Genomic DNA, 25236 nt, shown 5'->3' with positions numbered 1-25236 from the left:
AACAGGCTGTTGTGCTTCCAGCAGCCAAAGAGAATGTAACTTCAGCCTCAATATATTCTTATAAAAAGAACTACTGGGAAGAAAAAGCAATGGAAGAAACTGAAACACAAAAGCACAGTCTTACAAATAGAGAAGAAAAAAGGGGGAAGGGCTGGAAGAGACCTCAGGAGCTTGTTCAAGTCCAGGTCAAGTCAGGATTATCTCTGTCTGTAACATCCCAGACAAATGTTGGCCTAACCTACATTTTAATTTTTCAAAGATGGAGATTCTATCCCTTAAGTAATAGTTTCTAGTGTTCACAGTTAGAAATTTCTTTCTAATATATAACCTAGATCTCCCATGTAGCAATGTAAGTCCATTACTTCTTGTCTTTGTGCACTGTGGATGGATCGCTATCCTCCCTATAACAACCCTTCTACAATATTTGAAAACACTTTCCAAATCCCACCTTCTCCATATTAAATCCCAAATTTGCTAATCTTTCCTAATATGTCATGCTTGCTAGACCTCTAATAATTGATGTTGCTTTCCTCTGGACTCTCCAATTTGTGCATATCTTTCTTAAAGTGTGGTGCCCAGACCTGGAGCCAGTAGTCCAGGTGCACAGAGGTGGTTAGCTCCGTTAGTCTGCAGTCAGTCAGAAGGTAGGGGAGGATGGTATCTCAGGGCACCTATACATGAGCAGGGAGGCTGCTCCAATGCACAGGAATTTCAGTGCATTGGAGCAGACTCAATTAATCGAGTCTGCTGAAGCTTAATTAGTTACTCCAGCAGCCTTCTGTCTTGTATATTAATATCCCCATGCTTCGAAATGGTAGTGGGGGCATTTTAACTAAAGCTTGTGTGACATGAGATGTCCTGGGTGCTTTAATTAGAACAGTTCTCAGAGTTGTTCTAACTAAAGCACCTCCCCTCTGCCCCAGCCACTTCTGAAGCACATGTATAAACACCCTCAGAGACTAAGCAGTTCAGGGATGCATGATCTTTTATAGGCAATAACCTTCATCATAGCATCTAACAAAGTAGGTTGTTGCCTATGAGAACTCACGCATCTCTGAAGCTGTCTCAAGTGCTACTCTGCTCTATCTTCTGCCAACACTTCAGATGGCTCTTCACCAGTGTTGAATCACTTTCACGACATGTATATAAAATTTCCTGTTAATACAGTATAAGTTTTCCTTGAAATAACATTACATGGTCCATTCTCATTCAACCTGTGATCAGTTATAATCCCCTGATCTTTTTCTTCAGTACTGTCATGCCCTATTTTGCATTGGCATTTGTACTTGAAGAAGACAGACCAAAAGACTCCCTCAGGGAACTATGCTTGCTCCTACTTCATGCAGTCTTTTCACCAATGACCTGCCATAAACCCAGTTAAGGAAATTCATCTATGCTGATATCTGCTGTGGATTCTATGCCTGGACTTTCTCCAATCTATCCTTTCTCTGACTTCTAGCCCACCCAACTTGGTATCAGTTACAAATGTAATAAGTGTATTTTCAGTTGCACCCTCCAAGTCATTAACTAAGAAACTGAGCAGTCCCAGACCCAGGACAGACTCCTAGGGAACTTGCAATTTATACCTCCCTATTAGCTTCATTATGAGCCAGTGCGACTATTCTTTGACCATGGTTATCCAACCAATTATGCACCCACCTTATATCAGCTTTGCCTACACCATATTTTCTTGACTTATGTATGAGAATGTTGCAGAAATCAACATCAAATGCCTTACTCAAAGTCAAAGTATATCATAGCCACTGCTCTCCCATGCATCCTCGAGACCTGTGATCTTGTTGCAGAAAGAAATCAGGTTGCTTAGGAATGATTTGCTCTTGACAAATCCAAGTTAGCTGTTATTTATTACTTTGTTACTCTCTATGCACTTACAAACTGAATGGTTGATGATATGCTCTGGTATCATTTCAGGTATTAAAGTTAGACTGACTGCTTCAATTCCCTGGGTCCTCCTTTCCCCCTTTTAAAGATGGGCAGTATGTTGCTCTTTTCCACTCTTCTGGGACCTCACCTGACCTCCATTAGTTCTCAAAGATAATAGCCAACGGGTCTGCAATTATTTTTGCCAATTTTTGAGTACTCTAGGATGGATCTTATCAGGCCTTCCTGATTTGAACACATCAAGTTCATCTCTGTAATCTCTAACTCAGTCTTTCCTTAGTCCATGCTGTGTACCTATCCCTCTGTCCCTACTAACAACTGTGCTTATCATCGGACCGGTGAAGACTGAAGTAACAAAAGACATAAATATTTCAGCCTTTTTCTCATAACCCATTATTAGCTCTCCCTCCTCATTCAGTTAGGAACCTATGCCAGGGTGTCAAACTCACTTTGCGCCTTGGGTCAGATATAGACAATGGGGCTTCTTGCTAAATCCAGACCTAATGGCAACAGCAAACACCAGAGGCAGTGGGGTCAACAATGGAGACAAATGCAAACGGCATGGGGTTGTGTCGGCAGAGCCTTTGTTCACGCCTTTGGTGCTGCAGGTTAGGCCCGACAGGGCCCAGTAGCCCCAGATTCTGCAGCAGCACCCCTCCCCCCCTGCCAGTCACAAATTCCCTGGCTTGCCAGGAGCTCAGTGGGCCAGAGGGAATGACTCTGTGGGCCAGATCCAGCTTTTGGGTCATATGTTGGATGCCCTTGATCTATGCTTTCCTTGGTCTCGTTCTTATTTTTAACATTTATAACATGGCTTTTGTTGTTGCTGTCTTTTATGTCTCTTGCTATCGGTATCTCAATTTGTGCCTTGGCTTTTCTGATTTTGTCTTTGCATAAGTTTACTATGCTCTTAGCCATATAACTAAGAATGTGTGTGCATTGAAATTATAAGTCACTGAAGAAATTATGAATTAGTCAAGCAGATCTCTTGTTATACTTACCTTTCCCCTTGAATTGAGATAACATGTGCATGTGCCCTTAATATTATTTCTTCAGGGACCGGCAACATACCCACATTCTTATTTTCCTTAATTATGCCTCCCATGGAAACTTTCATACCAGTTCTTCAAGTTTGTTAAAATCTACTTTTCTTAAGTCCAATATTTTTATTCTGCTGTTCTCCTTGAGGATTACGTGCTTCGTCATTTCACAATCACTGTCACCCTAGATGCTTTCGACTTTCAACAAATTCTTCATTAGTCAGAAGCAAAAGTGAGAAAAGCCTCCCTCTTAGTTAGTTTCTCCACTCCTAGTGCGCCTACCCATAACACTGTCACTGTAGCTACAGTGATGCAGCATCCGCAGGCAAAAACCGTGATGCCACCTCTATGTCACCATAGCAACATGCTCCCTTGGTACAGTGTGTTGCTACAGCGATGTAGTGGCTAAAAATAACTGTGCCACCAGCACAGCACAGTATGGGCTGTTACTGCACCATTGTTTAGTACTTCCAAAAGGAAGTACTAAGCAACGGCACAGTAAAAATGGCGCTGTACGGGCCCACGTAGAAGTACCCTCTGTGTACCAAAAACCTGTTCCCAGTGCAATAAGAATGTTCTGAATTCTCTGTACATTGCTCCATTGATCTCTCAGTTGATGTCATGGAGACCAGAAGAAGAAGATCTTGCATTCAAAAGCTTGTCTAATCCTACTCCAACTCTACAATTGGTCCAATAAAAGATACCACCCTAAGAAATCCTTGTCTCTCACACAGGATTTAAAGTCCCCCATAACTGCCAGGCTTTGTGATTTGGAAGCTTTGGTGGTTATTTTAAAAGATTTTCTCCTCCTTCATCCTCCTCTTTTGGCATTCTATAGTAGCTACCCATCCTGAATTACTCTTGCTGTTTTCCCCTTTTACCTTAATCCAGAAACTACCTGGGTTTACCTCCCCACTTCATTCTAGACCTCAAAAGAAGTATATACATCTTCAGTATGTGAGGCAACATCTCCTCCAATTCTTTCTTTGCTTGGCATTCCTTGACAAGCTGTATCTAACCATATCAATATTCCAATCATATGAACTATCCCAACTGAATCATTATTATATGTACACACTAGGACATGTAGTTCTTTCTGCTTATTTGCCATTGTTTTTTCATTAGTATATAGAAATATTTTAGATGATTAGCTGACTGCCCCATTAATTTCCCTCTTATAACCATGTTAAAATTTCCCATATTCTCTCCTACTATTAAGGCCTTTATTGAGGTCTTGTCACTTTTCAAAACTTTGCTAAGTTGCCTTCCAAGTAATCCTAGGAAAGTAGAGCTGGAAGGTATTTCACAGGTCATCTAGTCCAACCCCTGCTCAAGGCAGGATCAGCCCTGACTAAACCATCCCAGCCAAGTGTCTGCCTAACTTGCTCTCGAACACTTCCAAAGATGAAGACCCACAATTTCCTTGTGTAGCTTCTTCCAGTGCATTAGAGTCAGAAAGTTCCTACAAATCACCAGTCTAAATTTCCCCTGCTGCAGCTCAAGGCCATTGTTCCTAATCCTATCCATTACAGCCACAGAGAAAAGCATTCTTCCAGCCTCTTTACAATCACCCTTCAGATATTTGAAGACTTATCACATTCCGCCTTCAGCCTTCTTTTCTCCAGATAAAATAATCCTGATTCTTTCAGCCTTTCCTCGTAAGCCTGGCTTCCCAGGTCTCTAATCATTTTTGTCACTCTCTGCTGGACTCTTTCCAAACTATCCACATTCTTTTTGAAATGTGGGACCTTAAACTAGACACAGTACTCCAGGTGATAGGGTTGTGTGAAATTAAGGCTCAAGAGTTACTCTAGTCCCCTAAATACTAGCCAGCATGCCTTTTTTAGGAATTAAAAAACCTTGGGGCTATTGTACCTCTCATTAGCTTATCTTTAGAGAATCTGGAGAAGCATGTGTAAAGAAAAAAACTGAAGTCTTGCTAGGAACTTGATACTGAAGCTTATTACTTGTAGCAACGGACTGCCAAGAAATTATGATGTCAATAGGCTTCATTCCAATGCTCATTGATAGGAAGGCACTCCATTTATCCTTGGCAAACTGAATGATGTTGCAATGTTTGTGAGCCTTCTTCTGAATAGAAAAAAGGGGGCATGCCCAAAGCCTTTTCCAGTTGATGAGTCATTTCTTGGAAGGCTTTTTACAGTTAAAGGAGAAGAAGTTGAAACTTCCTCCTCAAGCACTACAGACATAAGATATATGAGGTGACACTGGTTTCAGAATAAGAGAATCTATAGATGAGTATACAAAAACTTAGGAGTGGGGCCAGATGAAGAATTTAAAATGAGTAGTTCTAGTTTAGGTTTAGGATAAGGTCCTTAAGTAAGGAAAACCTAAATCAGTCATTTATACAGCAACAAAACACAAGGATGTTTAGGTTAAGAATACCATAAGCAGGTAGGAATCTGATTATTGTGTCCTTAAATTGATGTTTTTGAAGCAAAAGTGATTACAGAAGAAACTGTGGGCAGATAGCTCTAAAAATCCGAGGCAGTACCATAGTTTTTGAGTAGTGATTCAGACCTGTAAATTAGTAAGTTTTTCACATAGAAAAAGTTTGTACAGAAAAGTGAAAGATAAACAGAGGACAAGCATAAACAAGCATGACTGGAGCTATTCACACACAGAAGATAAAGAGCAGACACTGCACTAAAATATTTTCAAACATATTTCTTGGTTAAAGTGAGACAGAAACAATAAATGACAATAAGGCTCCCTTCTTCATAGGGATTGCAAAAATTCCCACCAAGTAGAACAAGTTTCATAGTTTCATAGTTGGTAGGGTCAGAAGGGACCTGAGCAGATCATCAAGTCCAACCCCCTGCCACGGCAGGAAAGAATACTGGGGTCAAATGACCCCGGCAAGTTGTTCATCCAGCCTCCTCTTAAAGACCCCCAGGGTAGGAGCCAGCACCACTTCTCTTGGAAGTTGGTTCCAGATCCTAGCTGCCCTGACAGTGCAGTAGCGCCTCCTGATGTCTAGTCTGAATCTACCCTCTGCCAGCTTGTGACCGTTATTTCTAGTCATTCCTGGTAGTGCTCGGGGGAACAGGGACTCCCCCAATGCCTGCTGGTCCCCCCGACCAGTTTGTAAATGGCCACTAGATCCCCCCTCAGCCTTCTCTTGTAGAGGCTGGACAGGTTCAGGTCCCTGAGCCTCTCCTCATAGGGCCTGTCCTGCTGCTCCCTGATCATGCAAGTGGCCCTCCTCTGGACCCGCTCCATGTTGTCCACATCCCTCATGAAGTCCTGGCATGTACTGGATATTTCATAAAAATACTTCTATTAAATGTAGGGGTGCACCGCTAGAGATTTTGGGGGCTGATACTGATAGCCGATTTAAGGAGGCGTATCGGCCAATACCAATCTGATTTCCAATACAGCTGCATGCAACTGGTACGTCTTTTCTGGTGAACGGGGAGGTGGAAGGGAAGGAGTGTGGGGGAGCATATTAAGGCCCCTGTGGTGAGGGAGGGAGTGGGCCTGCGGCTGGGGCAGGTGCTGCCCGGCCAGGGCGGGGGTGGCTTCTGCCGCTATGCACATCTCGGGAGGGCACGGGGGGGGAGCATGTGCCCCCAAATCTATGGGGGGTGGGGAAGGGTGGACTGCAGCTGTGGGCTGGAGTTACAATTCTTTCCAGTGTGTGTGTGTTGTGGGGCTGGGCCAGGCTTTGCTTGGGGCAGGGGTGAGGGCTGCATGGGGCTCTTCCTGGTGTGTGGGGGTGGGAGGGGGCTGGGCCAAGCTTCACTTGGGGCGGGCAGTGGGGGCACTGGGAGGGGGACTCTGGGGTGGGCGACAGCCACCCCAAATTTCACTGTAGCCCCCTCTCAGGGTTGCCGCCACCTACCCTGAGTGCAGCCTGGCCCAGCCCCTGCCTCCTCCCACATATGCAGGAGCACCCCCCCCCCCCGGTGCCCTCCCAGATGAACCACAGCTCCATCCTTGCCCTGGCTGGGCAGCACCTACCCCAGTCCCAGCCCCACTCCCTCCCTCACTGTGGGGGGGCATTGATCTGCTCCTCCCTGCCCCTTCCCTCCCCCCTTCCTTCCCACCACAACAGACTTACCAGCTACAAACAGCTCTCCAAGATGCTGGGCTGTGCTCCTCGGTACCTGTGTGCTGCACCGTAGCTGTGCGCATGCACAAGCATTTATTGGCCAAATTATTGGCCACATTAAGCCGATTTCCAATACAATCAATTTTCTTTATATCGGTGGCGAACCAATATTAGACTGATTTATCAGTGCAACTCTAATTAAATGCCCACTTTCTTTTACGATGAGGGCTAGAAGTATTAGGAGAAAATAACTGGCACAGAAAAAAAATTCTGATAAAAGGTCTGTACTTGTGAAACAACTGTCTTCATGGTAAAACCAATGAATACATCAACACATTTCCTAAGCATACAAACAGGCTTAAGAAAAAACTAAACTATTAAACAGAAAGGTGATGTTATTTCAGATCTGACAGGTGGATGAAAAATATAGCATTTAGACATATAATAAGGAGCAACCTTGAATTTCATGGTTATTATTAATGGGACACTTCTGAATAATTTGAATTTTCTAGAAACCCTGCTCCTATGTCTGCTATGTCATGTGAGCTACTGCATCAATCTTTTATGACTATCCTAAAATCATAATCCTTTGGGATCTTTATTGGAAAGTTACAGTAATACAGGAACTGCAACCTGCACAACACTACAGCTTTTTCTACAGAACTTCTATTAATTATAATGGGTATAAGACCTCAAGGTAATATCATTGAATAAAAACCTAAATTGGTTAGGAATAGAAAACTAGTTAAGAAAACTATGGCCATACTAAAAGAATATAATTTCTGCAGATGAATAAAAAGGAGGAAAAAAAAAGTCAAAGGTTTGGTTTGTCTTCTGTTTTTCATATTTCTGATTGTGAAAATGGAGCATTCAGAGTCTTTCAGGAAAAGAAAGAGAATAAAACATTTATATTGTTCAAAAGGTATATGGTTTAAGTGTCTGTACTGACACAAGAAAATGTTACAGACTTTGTTCTTTACTTATTTCAACTATTATTCTGTTCATCTTTAAACAGTTATATCTTTAAAGAAACAGTTACTGCTTTTCCAGCAAATGATTCAGCTACATACACTGCCAAGCAATAAGTAAGCCTAATTTATCATTGTAGAAGATGGAGTAATATCATACATTAATTTGCAAATCTTTCAGGCAACACAGTCTGCAAGTGCAGTCCAACTGATGCTCATACACAGGTTGTTTTTATTTTATTCTGGGCCTGAGGAAGAGAGGAGGCAGAAAGATAAAATAATTTCTTACCTAATTTCTGTCCAGCCAATGAACTAACTTTGCTTTCATCTGCCACTGGAGGGGGAAAAACAAAGAACAAAGAACAGGAATTCATTTAAATCCATCAAATTTTGAAAAAATATCAAATCATTTTAAACATGTATAGTAACTCTTTACAATGTAATGGTAAATGTCTTTGTATGAACCCTTGCTCTACTTGAGGTACCTCAAAACAAAGCACCTGATCTAAAGAATGGATGGCTTACTACTGGTTTCAGTGGATTCTGGATCAGGTTGTTAGCACTCACATATTCAAAATTAAGTTGTCACTAAAGCAGTGGCACACGTAAATAAAACATCTTGTCAGACAAATCACAGGACTTCTGAGAGCTGTAATATTTTCAGATGAAAGACTTCAATCCTCAAAAAGGATCCAGATGTGGAAACCCTCACATCTGAAGAAAGTACCAATTAAGTCAATGGACAATGCAGAGAGTCTTCTTCAAAAGATCATTTTGCAAAAGCTGTCCTTTCCTAGGTTATGACTTTTTAAATATGCAGTTCCCACCTGTGCATTATATTAACCATATCTCGCCAAGAATAGATATCTACATACATAACAGAGTTTATATAGACTAGTGAAGAGCTGTTTCTAAATGAAACAAAAAACTGCAATTTTTCTTAGTAACTATATTTCAGTTTATTATCACATATATCTCAAGAAACTAATTAAAACCCTGTTCTAGAGGGCTGTATTGAAGAACCAATCACCATTTCTTAAAATGAATTTTATGCAAAAAACCCCTAGTGCTAATATAATGTTAAGGATGATAAACAAGCACAGGAAATGAGTGTTAAGGTTGAGAGCTTATGCTTCACCCTGCTGGCCCAGGCATACACTTGTGCTTATGGTTTAAAATGCGACTTGCTTTATAGCAAAATAAACTATCATGTCATACAAAATACATTAGAAACAGGAATTTGGAACACAATCTTCCTCGGAAGAGTCACTATTAAAAAGTCCCTGTTTAACCACCATTGCAGCATCATAGCAATATACAACTAACTTTTTACATGGGAAGAATGTGGATTCTCAGATAAATGTGGGATAAATACTGACGTGATAATAACCCCTTTACAGTAAGTCACAATAGGGCTGTCCAACTTCTGAGAAGCTAGAAGCCACATACCATGCAAGTTCCTTGACACTTCTACCATGTGACATGCTGGAACGTGGGTGGCCTGGTCTGGGGACCCCTGACCTCATAGTCAGGAGAAGCCAGGAGACCTGTCCCAGGAACTGAGTTGGGGATCCAGAGGGTCAGGCAGAACACAAGGTTGAAGGACTAGCTGGGTCAGGCATCCAGGAGGACAGGCCAGAGCCAAGTTGGGTATCCAGGGGTCAGGAGCAGCACAAGCCAAAGGGTGCAGCAGTCTAGGTTGAGCCTTGTTGTACAGACACTTGCCCTTCTGGGTCAAGGAGGTCAGCTAACCTTGGCTGGCCACTCTGGCAGCAGGGGGTGGGTATGTGACTAGGCCCAAGTGGGGGATTCTCGCTACTTACGTCTGCTCCAGTCTTCTACTGGGGAGGTGGCAGACAGGGTGAGCTGCCACACTAGACAAGCCAAGGCCCTGGCTTTAGGGCCATGTCCTGACACCACGCATGCAGTGCTATCCCATCCCCCAGTGCACAGGCATCGCAACTCTTGCTACTGCACAACTACCATAAGCCCACTTCTTCCCCATTGCCTGATGCCATGCAGGCAGTGTGAACCTCCCCATCTCCTGTTTGTTGTCACTATGTGGACAGCATAAAGTCCTCCTGCTGCTGTGCCGGGAACATAAGCTCTCCACCTCTGGTTGTGCCACAGAGATCCTGGCTGTTGCAGCAGCAGAACCAGTGGCAGAAGTGGCACGCAGGCAGGTGCCAGTGGGCCATACCTTAACACCTCACAGACCTGATGTAGCTCGTGGGTGGCCAATTGGACAACCCTGAGTTACAATATAGTACATGTAGTCTTTAGATCTCACTTGATGTTTATGTTTTGAATAGACTCTAAAAGATTGGCAAGTATCCAAGTTTTATAGGTAAGGAAATAGAAGAACAGACTTGTAAAGCGTCTTAGTCCAAAGACAAGACAAAATGAAAGATGAAGTCACTACACCATTGTGGCCCTACTTTTCTATGACCACTCTAAGCACCAATTTCCTCATCAGTCAATAATTTTGATTTACTCTTCTTTACAAGGAGAGAGTCTTATGAATCATGACTATGTAACATTTGTAGATTACTGTGCAAGAAGAAACACTTTTAAAGGCCAACCACTTGCAAAAGTTGCAACAAAACTCAAGGGAGCTCAGGGCTGTATGGTTGCATGGCACGTGGTCCCTGGCAGTGATGAAAACAGAGATTTCAGCATGTAGTGAAACAGGTCACCAAACGCAAAAAACACTCAACAAAGGTTTGCTGTATGATCATTCAAACAACCTCCTCCCCAAAACATTTACCTTTAAGCAGAAACCAAGCATGGAAAACTTCAGTTCCAAAGGTTAATGTTTTGACAAGTTATGATTGTGTGAAAACAAGGGATTATAATGGAAACTGATTTGCAACCTTAATTATAGCAGTCACTAATAGCAACCGCTATAATATATGGTAATTACTTGAAGCAGGTTGTATTACAGTACATAGGAGATATAAAAAATATTGAGGTTCATAGCATTTTTTTTAAATATTGATGACTGGGTTTGCCTGAGACAGAATTTTAAATTATTCAAAGGGATAAAAATCCATCCAACTAAAACAGTCTTTCTATACTGGTTTCACACAAAAATAAAATTTAATACTGGAGGGAAAGAAGAATAAAATGTTTTAAAAATGAATATCTTACAAGAATACACAATTAGCATTATGGCTGCTGACAGATTGGGTGGGGGGAGCTCTTTACTGGAAGCAGCAGTGTTAGTTTGACACAGTTCTGCCGTGTCTGCGTACACTGAGTGCTTCAGCGGGCTTTATGGCGCTTTTACCTAAAAGCTGATTTAATCCGCTTTTAGATAAAAATGCCAAAAAAACCCCATTAAAGCACCTGATCTATACAGAGGATGGGTGAGCTGGGTCCAACTAACACAATGTCTCTCCTGGGTAGGCACTGGGCTCAGTGCAGGGGTGTGCAGAGATTAAAGTGCTGCTTGCTTTTTTTTAAATGTCTGTAAGCAGCCTATGATTTTAAACTCACAAAAAACAGTAAATGCAAAAGTTCAGGTTCTCACAGCAATGGTGACTCACCAACCCTACAGGTCTGTAATAGTCAGACAATCGCATGTAAGGTTCATACTCAAGTTTGAACTGATATTTACCCCCTCCCTCCCTCATACGGTAAATCTCTGCAATACCCATACATCTTTGACAAACGTAAGGCTTTATATAGGAAGAAGATAATCTGTTTCTTGTGTTTTTACATTTGAGGCTGTAATTTGTAGTAACCAAATGGATCTGGATTTCCAGGTCCTATTAAAATTGGAATGAGCAGCAACATATCGTAAATTGTTTGGAGGAAAAAAAAAATCACACTCTCAATTCATAACTAAATTTTTAGATGTAGTTTCCATTTTTTAGGAAACACAAAAACAGATGGCAAACATTGTTTCTCCTACACATTACTCTGTGTACTTTAAAGTTGAAAGTGGATCAAATGCAACATTTTTTAATGAAGTTCATAAGAGGCTGCATACTTATGTAATACTAAACTATATTAACGACTTTCTGAGTACTATACAGCCATGACAAATAAAATCTTGTCCCAATACTTTTATTTTCTTTTTAAACAAAAAACTGTAAGTATTTCATCAATAAGGACTAAGTACATGGAAGATCAATGTTTTTAAGTTCAAAGAATGTCAGTTTAATTCAGGTGCTTTTCTGAACAGATATTTTTAAGCAGGCGAACGTACTATTTTTTCTCAAATCAGTACCAAGTAAAAACAGGGATAAATTATTTTTGCTGAAGCACTCACAATAAACACCTCTGAAATTATCATGATGCAAACAGCCAAGGAACATTTCAGGCTGAGGGGGAAATGCTTGAGAATGTTTTGAGCTAGACAGGAATATATAAAAAATTTATAGTACAAAACCTCAAATGAACTTTCTCTAATGGAAATACTATAAAATATATTTTAATGTAGGCAGTAGGATGTAATATCTATTTCAGGGGCCAGTAACAAACAATCAACCAGAAGTGATTGCAGTACACAAAGCAGTACAGTGAATGCTGTTGAAGTGTATAACCTCAAGATTGAAGAACAACCATGCACTTATTCAACACAGCACTATCAGGGCGGCAGTCTGAGAAGGCCAAAAGTGATTAGCAACCCTCACTTTTGAGGCGTCTAACACCAGCCATGAAGCTGACTAGCTCCCATCAATTTTAAGACTTCTAACAGCATCCCTTTGACAGCTGCTTTCCCTTGATTGTTTCTACGCAGTTAACTGGAATACTATTAGGTTACTGAGTAGACAGTGAGAGTGAAAGATGCTATATACTTAGCTGATCTAGAGAAAACTGAGAACATAAGAACATGAGAACTGCCATTTACTGGGTCAGACGACAGGTCTATCTTGCTCAGTATCCTGAATGGATGCTGAAAGGGAGAGTAAGGGTGGCTAGGAACAGACATTGCACATAAACCAGTTTAACTGATCAGAAACTGGTTTAAACCTGTAACAGAACAGACATTCAGTGCACATAAACCAGTCTGAAAATCACTGAAACCAGTTTGAGATAAACCTGGTAGAATGTAGTATGATGTGGCTCAAACCGGTTTATGCAATGTCTGTCCTAGACCCCTTGATGGTTTAAGATAAACCAAACTCCCTCAGCATCCCGGCATGCTCTCTGGGCTAGGCAGGGCTTTCTGCTCCACAGCAGATCTGGCCCTTCCCCTCTGCTCTCTAGCTGGAGCAGGGACCCAGCCTAGCAGAAACACCAGCTGGCATGGCCTTCTTTAAGGCAAACTGGGCGGGGGGGTGTTAATTCTCCTTAATGGGGCCATACTGGGTAGGTTGTCCTGCACAGTTGGGAGGGGGGGTTCTGTTCTATGCTCGGGGGTGAGGGGGACTCTTCTTCCTCCTCCTCTTCCTGCCCCTGCTCCTGTGGGGTACTCAACGTGATGCTGCCTTGCCCCAGAGCGGGGGCGGGGGGAAGAAGGCGGCTCTGTTCCATGCTGGGGAGAACTCTTCCCCCTCCCCCAAAGTGGCAGCAGGAGCATGGAGCTCAGCTAGGCAGGGTGTGGGTGCATGGGGGGTGAGGGAGGGTGGGGGTGTAGGAATCCCCACATACTCCCTCCATACCATGCAGCACCTGCTGCCTGGCAGCAGCAGCAGGCAGGGAGGTCAGGGTGCTCTTGCCCAATGCAGACATGGCTCTGGCCAGTGCTGCATGTGGAGGGAGTGAAACCTGCCTTATCCCTGGGGCTCTACTTCTTGAGCCTGAAGCCTGCAGCTCCCGCCCTTGCAGAGTTCCCCCCACCATGGAATACAGCTTCCCCCTGCCCTGGGGGTGGGGAGTGGGGGAAAGAGTCCCTCTCTGGAGCTGGACAACAACCCATAGAGCCCCCTGTCCTGACCCTGCAGTGATGGGGGAGAAGCAGAATGAAGAGTTCCCTTCTGGGGCCAGGCAGCCTCACAGAGCACCCCCTCCCCACCCTACCATGGGGGGGGAGCAGGAGGAAGAAGAGTCCCCCCCAGCACTGAACAGGGCCCCCCCCCCTCCCGGCCCCATGGTGGTGGAGGAAAGGAAGGATGGGGAAGAGTTCCCCTCTGGGGCCGGGCAGCCCTGTGTGCCTGGAGCCAGGGAGCCACTGGGGTGGGCCTGCCAAGGCCTGGCCCTGGCCCACCTCCTCAGCTCAGCTTCCCTATGAAAGGGAGGGCTGCTCTAGTACCCCTGGGTTTCTGGCTTAAGCCACTGAAGACATGTGCCGAACATCTATCCACTTGCAAACTGCTAACTCTCTGAAGGTTAGATTAACCTATAAAGACTGAATCCATTCATGCTCAGGCTTTTTGAATGTCTGTCCCAAGGCAGTATGATCAGGGCTTTTTTTTTCCACTGTTCCTCTCTCACTTGCAGCCTCCACTATTTAAGGTCTAGGAAGTTTTGATTCAGAGGCTGTACCCCTAACTACCATGCTCAATAGCTACTGATACATCTTTCCTCCAAGAACCTGTCCAATCTCTTCTTGAATCTGGCTAAACTGTCAGTTTCCACAACATCTAGTGGCAACGAGTTCCACGCTATAATTACATGCTGTGAAAAATAACTTCCTTTTGTTAGTTTTATACTTACTACCTACCAGTTTCATTTTCTGACTTGTAGTTATTGTATTGTGAGAAACAGTAAATAATACATTCCTATTTACTTTCTCTTCACCATTTAGTATTTTGTAAACCCTTATCATGTCCCCCCTCAAACATCCCTTTTCTAAACTGAATAGGCCTAGCTTCTTTAGTCTCTTCTCATATGAAAGCCCCCCCATACCACTAATTATCTTTATTGCCCTTCTCTGTACAAGCTGAGGTTTGTTATAATGCAACCAATAGGTGAAAAATTGGGACTCCCATTCTCTTATGCAGTTAAGCAAATTAGGCACTTAGCAAGTATGCATATAAGCAAACTGCACAGAAGGTGCTATATAAATATCAAACAAACATATCAGTGTTTCTCAATCTTTTTACACTACAGGCACCCCACAGAAAATGCCAGATCTTAGGGCATTTATACATGTATACACGTTTGAGGGGGGGAGAAGCACTTTAGTTAGAGCAGCTCCGAGAGCTTTAGTTAGCTAGACAAGCTTTAGTTAAACCACCCCCATTGCCGTTTTTAAGCACAGAGATGCTGATACACATGACCCTGGAGTCTGCTGGAACACGGTAATTACCATGCGCCAGCAGACTCAATTAATTATAGCACACTGGAGCAGCGTCCCTGCATGTGTACAGGCAGCCTTAGATTTCACTTTTTTCTGATTATGGGAAAACAGAGTATTTTTTTTTCTGCAAAGAACTCAGAAAGACCATGATAGGTTACAATGTTTTTGACACTATGGATTCCTATTTGAAATCTCTAGATTGCACACCTAGCAGCACTACTATTATACAGCACCCTTAAAAGGATCTTGTAGTAGTACCCCAGTGTGTGGAAGCATTCTGTTTGAGAATCACTGAGAAAGAAAGACAGAAAGAAAACGTTTCAAACTATGGAGGATAAAACCTTATAATGTAATAACTGTTTACATAATAGTTACTATACTGTTGCAAATTACATGCATATCTCCAGAACTGTGTTTTTACTTAGGAAGCCAGGCATTTGTTTGTTGCCCATCATCTGAACTACTCACTGAAATGCAAATGACTATTAAAGAATACAACCACTCCATAAAAATGTGCAGACCTAGGGAGTTAGCAAGACCTTGAACATGCTTTGATAAGGACATAAAAACATATCCCACAAACAGCATTCTCTGCTTACAGATAGGGGTCTACCCAACTCAAAGAGGTGGCTGGCTGATTTTGTGGGTGGATCTCATATCCGGCTGCTAATTTTACAGGCTGAGTGCAATGGGCCCCCACCTCAATACCTCTGACTGCCCGATGGGCCTGGGCAGTCCTGCCCCTCCCCACATTATTAAGCACGGATTAATAGCTTCTTCTGGCTTAATCAGGGTAATTAAGCCATGGTTCTGTGATACAAGCAGGGATACTACACAAGCAGCTCCACCCAGGCCCTGAGTCAGCTGTTACAGACAGCCAGGACACCACATCCGGTCCACAGAGTCCTTGCATGGCTCATTTTTTTTGCAGTGAGCCCAAAATCGTAGAACCAACCATTTTTCATGGGGTCTGCTCGGATTTGCAATTTTTGCAAAAACTGAGCAATTGCCATTTCGGTAGATCTCTACTTATAGAACGTCTGTCATAAAACGTCAAACAACAGGCATATTTATTAATAAGAGCCTTGTTCACAAACAACATATACAAACACTGATAACATGCTTTTTAGAATCTAAATACATTACTTTCTCTGATATAAACATATAACAGTAAAACAAGGCAACAAATCGGTCACTGGCTTTCCAGATGGATGTTATCCTTACACAGCCCTTTCAGCATAATAAAGGCATAGCACCATCAATTAATTTTAGTCAGTGAGAATGCCAATGACATAACTCTCTTGCAGGTTTTATTTTCTGGTGAAGTGTTTCCTCATCTAGATATGGGCGAAATTAGTCACAGGGCTTGTATTAGATTCTGGCTCATAATCATCCCTTTGAATATTTCACTGGTTATAATACTTTTTCTCTGCCAGCTCTTGCTAGACTGTATAAATGCCATGGGCTTTCATCCTCCCTAGTACGGAAGGTGTCATTAACAATTATGTTGTAAGATATAAGTTCAAAACTTTAAGAACATTTCCTTAACCTGTCATGCTTCACACCACTTCTTTCCTGTTTATATTAAAGCCCTTAAGGCAAACAATTGCCAGGTCTACGAAGTTAGGCTGCAAACACACATTGCCTATGTTTTTTGGCTGCACAAAATCCAAGCAAACAAATGCCATAGCCCTTTGTCACACCATAGCTGCCCAAATTTGAGAGCACAATCAGACCTAATAATAGTTTGTGCTGCATTTTTTGTGGTCTATGTCAGTTTGCTTATGGTAGGAGAATAAAGGCAGCCTTCTGGGGCTTCAAGGGCCCAATCTTGAAGTACCAATCTGGGGTACATGTCTGCAAATGTGAGGATCCCCTCTCTGTGCCTGAAGGTATAAGTCCTGGGAATTCCTCTGTGAAGGGATTTCTGGGGTGTGTGCATCACACTGCTGCACCCTGACTTGGGAGTGCAATTCCTGGGGTGCACATCTATGGGTTGGGGAACCCAGGGCTCCCCTGCTTGCAGAGGTATGCACTGAGTCAGCACACATCAGCCAGGGCCACTATCCTGCAGAATCATGACTCTGAACCCCTGGGAGTGGCAGGGGCCCAACTTTGCAGGATAACCAACCCAGCAACATCTGTAGATGTCACTGAAACAAATCAGCTGTGCTGAGGCACATCCTGGCACAGCCGATCCTGCTCCAAAGAAGATGTCTGTATATATCCTTAGAACCATAAACTATCCTCTCTCCTTCTGGTAATAGTGAAAAATAATCTTGAGAGATGCTGAACCCAAGTTAACTCCTGTTCACTGTACTGGGAGTTACAGGTGCTCTGCACCTCTCATCATCAGCACTAAATGACATGATTAAACAAAGACCCAGGATAGCTTATGGGCTTTATGGCTCTTACAGACATTTAAAAAAAATGCTGGTGCTTTACTTTAAACTTGGCATGCTTCTGTGCCAAGCCCAGCACATGCCCAGAAGAGGCAGCATGGTAGCTGGACCCAGCTCACCCAATGTCTATATAGACTGGGAGCTTTACTGGGGCTTTTTTGGTGCATTTATCTAATAGCTGATTGAATTGGCTATTAGAGAAAAGCACCATAAAGCCTTGCTTCAGTGCCCAAGCTATACAGATACTGCAGAGCCGGGTTGAATGCACCGCTTCTTTCGGTAAGGGGCATTTTTTAAATGTCTGTAAGAAGCCTATGTAGCAGAAAAAGTCAACTTGTTCCAAAGTGGCACCTTTAGGTGCTTCAATAATTCAATACTCAACTCAGTACATTTCTGGTCTGAAAGGGCTCTCTGATTCTTTTCCTCCAACCTGTACTTTTCTACTCTAAATCAGTCTTTTTTACGTTTTTCTTTTAAACAAAACAAAAGAATACCTCAAAACCCATAATATTTGACAACTGAATTCAGTCAAGTTTGAAGAGCTTTCTTGACATTTTCAATGAAATACATTCCATACATGCTTCCATTTTCACCAGCTATAGCTATGCCTTATTATTTAAGAACTAACAATATAATCAGTAATGTCCAATTTGCAAAGATGACACTTCTGTTTCTAAATGAAAACCCTTCACTTCACAAAATACAGCTTATTTTACCATTTTACCATCTTCACCAGATTTCTCCTCCTCTTTCAGGGGCACATGATCCCTCCTTTTGTCAAAGGTCACACAGTTAATTGAGGCCATCACCACTTATTTTACACTTCTGTTGGTTTTTCAAATTCTCTCTACCCTCTGTTCTAGTAAAACACAATACAACATTAATACTAATCTAACTCCCCTAATGCATCTACAAAATGTTATTATCACTTCTTCTAAACTCCCATCTTTAATCCGAAAGTTCATAATCAAATCTGTCATTCATAGGTTGGATGCATTTTGGTAGGCAAAGCAGCTTAAAATGGAATGATCTTAAAACTGATGAGAAATCTAAACTTCATTAACAGCAGTTGCTTCTTCACAATATCAGTACACAAACATTTTTTCAAACAGTTCAATAGCCTAATTTGAGTATCTCCATTCTTTTTATAAGGCTTGATTTCTTTTTCTGTGTGTTAGATGATCCCTTATATAGATTTAATGTTTTCCTGGGTTTTGGCAACACTGAATCATTCATTTCAAATAATTTACCCTACAGTCTACTCTCAGAAACTTCAGATTTAACTAGAAAAAAGTTATTCATAGGCACTTTTACATGAGCTCTGGGGGGTGGGGAGGAGGTGGCACTTTAAGAGCCATTCTTATAAAAGCACAGCCACATCTGTATCAGCATCCCTATGCTTAAAAATGGTGGCAGGGGCACTTGAACTAAAGCTTGTTTTATAAGCTTAAGTTCAATCTCCCCTGTCACCATTTTTAAGCACGGGCACACAGATACATGAGATGCAGGAGGCTCCTGGAGTATGGCCATTGCCACACCCCAGCAGAATCAATTAATCAAGTCTCATAGATATTTCATAGACATCAGGGCTGGAAGGGACCTCGCGAGATCATCGAGTCCAGCCCCCTGCCCAAAGGGCAGGAAGTCAGCTGGGGTCATAGGATCCCACCAAGATAAGCATCCAATTTACTCTTGAAGGTGTTCAATGTAGGTGCTTGAACCACCTCCGCTGGCAGACTGTTCCAGACCTTGGGGGCTCGGACAGTAAAGAAATTCTTCCTTATGTCCAGCCTGAAGTGGTCTTGCAGGAGTTTGTGACCGTTCGACCTCGTCATCCCTTGGGGCGCTCTGGTGAACAAACGTTCCCCCAGATCCTGGTGGTCACCCCTGATAAACTTATAGGTGGCCATCAGATCACCCCTGAGCCTGCGCTTTTCCAGGCTAAAGAGTCCCATGGCTCTCAGCCTGTCATCGTAAGATCTGTTTTCCTGACCTCTGATCATGCACGTGTCTCTCCGCTGGACTCTCTCAAGCTTCTCCACATCCTTTTTGAATTGTGGAGCCCAAAACTGGACGCAGTACTCCAGCTGCGGCCTCACCAAGGCCGAGTACAAGGGGAGAATGACGTCCCGGGATTTGCTCGAGAAGCATCTATGGATGCACGCCAGCATTTTGGTTGCTTTACTAGCCGCAGCATCGCATTGCAGGCTCATGTTCATCTTGTGGTCAATGATGACCCCCAAGTCTTTTTCTTCTGTAGTGCTAACCAACGTAGCACTGCCGAGCCTATAAGGGTGCTGCAGGTTTTTCCTCCCAAGGTGGAGAACCTTGCATTTTTCGGTGTTAAACACCATGAGGTTCTCGTCTGCCCATTTGCTGAGCTTGTCCAGGTCAGCCTGGATCACCCACCTATCTTCTGGCGTGGATGCTTTGGTGAGTTATTATGGCAGTTATTTTGTATACAACTGTGCTAATATCAGGGAAAATGTGCATGTATAGGGATGAAATTTAAGGTACTGTTGACACTTCATCCCCAAGCCAACTGCATGTATATCATAATTTTGCGTAAAACTGTTTTAGCAGAGAGGAAAGGCTATTTTTATTTGAAAATAATTATTTCCATCCAACAGATGATACAGCAAAGTACTGTTATGCCCCTCCTCTTGATGCACGTAGCAAGGATTTCTTAGGGTGATATCTTTTACTGGACCAACTATGAGTTTGGATAAAGTTAAACAAGCTTTTGAATGCAAGAAATTCTTCCTCAGGTCTGTGTCACAGAATCAGGCACAGCAATAAGTAGGAGATAAAGAGCATGATCATTTCACTTCTCATATCCTTCTCTATCATATTACCTTCCCATAGTTTTGCTAGGCTTTTAAAGGCTATGATCTGTAACTGACAAAATTCCTCCGTGTCAAAGAAACAAATATGGCAAAGCCATTTGCATTCTTTTGGAGCATTTCATACCTTATATATTAGCATATTCATTTAATAATGATCCCTAAATACACAAATGAAATTGGTAGGTTTTTACTAATCAGTGCCCCATGGTTAAGGAACTCTGAGTATGCCTAATGATATTTTAACAGCTAATTTTCCAACCATATTTACAATCAGGTAACAGACCTCTCTGTTCTCCCAAGCTTGGCAAACTATCTGAGGTATGTGGACTGTTGTTTTCTGTAGGGCTGGGGAGGGGTTTTGAGCAGCACCTTAGGATACTGGTCACGGTTGTTGAATTGCACATGAAAACCAACATCCTTAAATATCAAATCTAAACTGTACTTTGCCTGAATTGATATACAACAAAATTGCTATACACTAATATGATTCAATTTCATGTTGCTGCAGGTTAAAACAAGCAGCACTTTCATGTTTTGAATACAATTCCCACGGCTGTAGTTTTTACAGTACATTTATGCAAAACCTAAGTTATTTCTGTGCATACAGATTTATAGAAAATAAGGGGTCGAAGATAAATAATACAACACATTTAAAAAAAAAATCACATTGATTTTTCACCTTCCAATACAACAAAAAAATCCATGCTGCCATTTATCCTGAATGAAAATTACGTTTTTAATACAGTTGAGGGGGGTGAAAAAAAGTGTAAATGTATTTTGGTGAGTTATTATGGCAGTTATTTTGTATACAACTGTGCTAATATTGGGGAAAATGTGCATGTATAGGGACATGGTTAAAGGAAAGGAAAAAACATCCTTCCAATGACTTGTATAGAACTTATTGATTTCCTCTTCCTGTTTTTCATCTACCATTACATTTCAAGATAAGTGTTGCGCTTATTTGTGAAGTGGAAAGACACAACAGCACATTTGAGTTTCTGCATTTCTGATTATGCTGTGCTGAAGTTTGTAAAACACATGATGAACCGGTATAAACATGGCAAGTAATCCAAATCTAATCAATGCAACCATCTGTTCCAGGGCAGATTTTGGCTGGCCATGCCTGGGTGTCTGGAAGCAAAGCAGAAGGAGCCCACCTTTTGTTTGCAAATCTGGGTAAGGGGCATTAGTCACACCAAATAGTTGTGCACCTGGAACACAAGGGGAGGAGATAATAAATGGCATGAATGTCATGGAGAATAGCCATGCTGCCACACTCCTTTTATACAAGCAGATGGACCAAGTCAGAATGGTAAAAGGAAGAAATTAATATATAGACACCTATTTAAATGATAACGCTGCTGTCATGTGAGCTATCTATAGGCTCTAGAAGTTGTCCTGGCTTCCCCAGCAAAGCAGGTAGAATGTCATTGGGATCTGCTGCCAAAATGGTACCCCTCTGCACTGTGCTACTATGACTGCAGCAACATTTTGAGAAAGCCCTTTCCCTCCTCCTAAAATAGCCGAGGAGCAAGCAATCACCCAGGCATGCTGCAGGATATTCTAGCAGCATCCTGATATCTATATGAAGCGAATATATAGACTCACCCCTGCTACCAGCCTCCTTGAAAACCCACCCGCCAGTATGGGCAGACCACAAGGTGGGAGCATCTGGGAACTTTCTGACATTCTCAAAGTTGATAAGTATCCCTGACTTTTCTTCTGCACTCAGAGGCATGGCCCCTCCCCTCTCATTATGTTCCCTCCTCCTTCTGCTGTTGTTGCTTTCCCTGCTGTCTTGGGGACAGGAGAAACTTCAGAGCTACTCCTACCCACTCCACCTGGGTTGTACAAGGGCTGGGCTCAGCTGGGACAGCCACAGCAGCAACAGCAATGGGGTGGGGTACCCCAAAATAGTGAATGCAAGTTGCTGCTGTGACTACCCTTGCTGAGCCTAACTCCCATGCTGTCCAGCTGAAGCAGCTCTGAAATTTAAAGTAGCCATGGCAGGATGGGGAAGGGGAAGGGGAAGGGAAGGGATGGGATGTGCCTTTGAGCATGGAGGGGAAGGGGGGATTATCACTTGCTTTGGGAACTTTTTAAAAGTCTTCAGAAGCTCTAGCAACATTGTCCAATCTGAAAAGGGAATGCAGCTGCACTATTGCACTCCCTCTGGATCCACACTTATTTACAAATAATAGTGTTCTCAATATATTTTATCTCCATATAGTTTCATTTTTGGGATCATATACTATATTATGCTTCATGTAAGTAATATTCAGCTGTGCACTGGGTTATATGACTTAATGTGCGTCTGAGTTACATGGCAGACACTGCATCCATAGAAATACATGTAATGGCCCAAGCTCTTATCCTGCCCGCTTTTCCACTCAGTGATGGAGAGGGAAACCAGAGGCAACACAGCATGAGTTGCCTAGTTATTAGTGAGTAATCTAGTTTTACCTTCTTATATCCATTCTCAAATATTTAAGTAAATCCAAATATTCAGCAGAATGAATATGACAAAGCAATGCTATATTTTATTAGATCTCTATATCTATTCAATTGCTTCCCATTATTTCATGATATTAAATCATTAAGAAATTATTTAATTGTTATAAACAGGTAAAGCTAGAAAACAGATTAGGCACCCTCAAAATTTTCAAACCTGAATAATGGAGAAGAGAAAAAACAATAATTGTAAGTGATTCTACGCTAAAAAAGGGTCTTTGTAACAACAGATTTACATCTCCATTGTCTAAATTTCTTCCAGCCATGCAGTAGGTCCAATAAAAGATATCATCCACAAAAATCCTTGCCTCTCTCATATTTCCTGGATAATCACAGCTATAACATCACTCCAAAACTATGTAACAATAGCATATTCTTAGCAGATCTGCACACACACTCATGCACACTTACATATATGTATAAAATCTCTCCTTATAGAGTTCGTTTTAACAATTATCTCTACGGAAGAAATGGTCTAATTAGAAATTAGAAAGAGAAACAGACCATATCTTTGAAAGAGTCACCAAAATACCTTGCAGTAGCCCGCTATAATACAGAAAGACACCTCTGCTGGTCACCTACCATGCCATACTAACTGATAAGAAAAATTATCAAACAATTACAGCCTATACTGGAAAATGGTCAGACCCTAAGAAAAAAATTCCTAGAAAGCTCCTGGCTTTCAGACAATCCCTAATCTTGTCCAGCTCATCATCAGAAGCAAAATTCCCACTGATCAAATAGGATGCAGCCTTGCTTGACAAATAAATACAAAATTTGTCAACACCTCTCCAGTGCTACAAGAATTAACACCCTTGACTATGAGCCTATGAGAATCCATGGATCCTATATGTTTCTATCCCCAAATGTGGTATACTTCTAGTGCACAAAATGCCCTCGTGGAAACTATGCAGAAACTGGACTAAAATTATGCACTAGAATGAATGATCACAGGAAAAACATTAAGGACAGGCACACAAACACATGTAGGACATTTTTTACAGAACAACCACTCACTTTCTGACCTCACTCTCTTTGTGGTCAAGGGAATTTTACAAAACACTTCCAAAAGGCAAGCCTGGGAACAACAGTTCATAAGCTGGCTAGACAGCAAGAACCAAGGACTGAACACAGATATTGATTGACTTCATGGCTCACTATAATCTACCTGATTCATACTAATTCTATTTCATACCATGGATGATAATGACCCTCTTCACTAATCAAGCTATCTTTTCTTGTCTATTAACTATCCCTGGGAATTTCTCTGTTCCCTTATTTCACAGCCCTCCAGACTGTTAAGTGCTTTCTGTGCCTGCTTTTCTCAGATGTGAAGAAGACTGCACTGTATTCAAAAGCTTGTCTAAATCTGTCTCAGCCATGAAGCTTGTCCAATAGAAGATATTACCCACAAAAATCCATGCCACTTGCATATATCCTTGACCATTACAACTACATTACTTCAACACTTTTAATAATTTTGTTAACTCCATAGCTAAAAGGAAGTGAATTGGCTGCTTCTCCTTTTTGCATCATGAATAGAATTGCTCGCTACATACCAATTAGGGGACCACTCAAAACGGGAGGCAATGTAGCCATAAAGGTACTGGGACAAGTAAGCTACAAACAACAAAGAACAGAAGTAGACTATTGGTGATACATGGAAGATGACTTCCATTTGCAAGTGATGTATAATTTTCAAAAAGAGATTATTTGTGGGGTTTTTTCAGTTTTTCAAGAAGATTTCTGCATGTAAGAAGAATTTTGTATATAGTATGTGGGTACCCATGATATTAGAATGACTACAGAGTAACCTGAAATATTCCTATTTTCACTTTTAAGTAGGTCTCTGTAGTGTTTTAGTGTGGGTTTTTTTAGATAACTAATGCCAGTGGCCTAATTACAAGATTTCTTTGTAATTTCTAAGCAGTAGCTGGCTTTTGCTACAAGAAACAGCATGGACCGACCTCATGTACATAACAAGAAGATGATACAGCCTCATTTAAAAGTTATTAGCACTTTCTAAGTAAACATTTGAAAGGAGCAGAAAATGTGTGCCTAAGATCCCAGCCTTGATGCTTAGTGAGGTGTAAATTCTCAAAGGAGGCCAGAAGAATAAACTTAATCAAATTTCAAAAGCAAGCATATGACCTTGCTTCTGCAGCTAAACAGTAATTATGTTTAAAACTTCAAAGAGTTCTCAGTAACTCTGCTATGAAAAAATTGGCAAAATGAGATGGGAAACCTTGTGGTTCTGTAATATAAACCTCTCTAGAAAAGGTGTCAGTTTAGAAGGTCTT

General features: G+C 41.9%; 1 protein-coding gene across 3 annotated transcripts in view; it reads right to left on the bottom strand.

Moving 5' to 3' along the window:
- PARD3B (par-3 family cell polarity regulator beta) overlaps nt 1-25236 on the bottom strand; it is a 765403-nt gene that overhangs the window by 276685 nt on the left and 463482 nt on the right. For all 3 annotated transcript variants that reach the window (XM_090044807.1, XM_090044808.1, XM_090044806.1), the window contains exon 17: nt 8275-8319. In XM_090044807.1, coding sequence (XP_089900933.1) covers nt 8275-8319 — 45 coding nt within the window. The remainder of the gene's footprint in view (nt 1-8274; nt 8320-25236) is intronic.

This window comes from Crocodylus siamensis, chromosome 4 (assembly GCF_052110815.1).
Source record: "Crocodylus siamensis isolate JL-2025a chromosome 4, ASM5211081v1, whole genome shotgun sequence".
Taxonomy (NCBI): Eukaryota; Metazoa; Chordata; order Crocodylia; family Crocodylidae; genus Crocodylus; species Crocodylus siamensis.
Note: the sequence above shows the minus strand (reverse complement) of the source record. Positions and strands in the feature narration are given on the sequence as shown.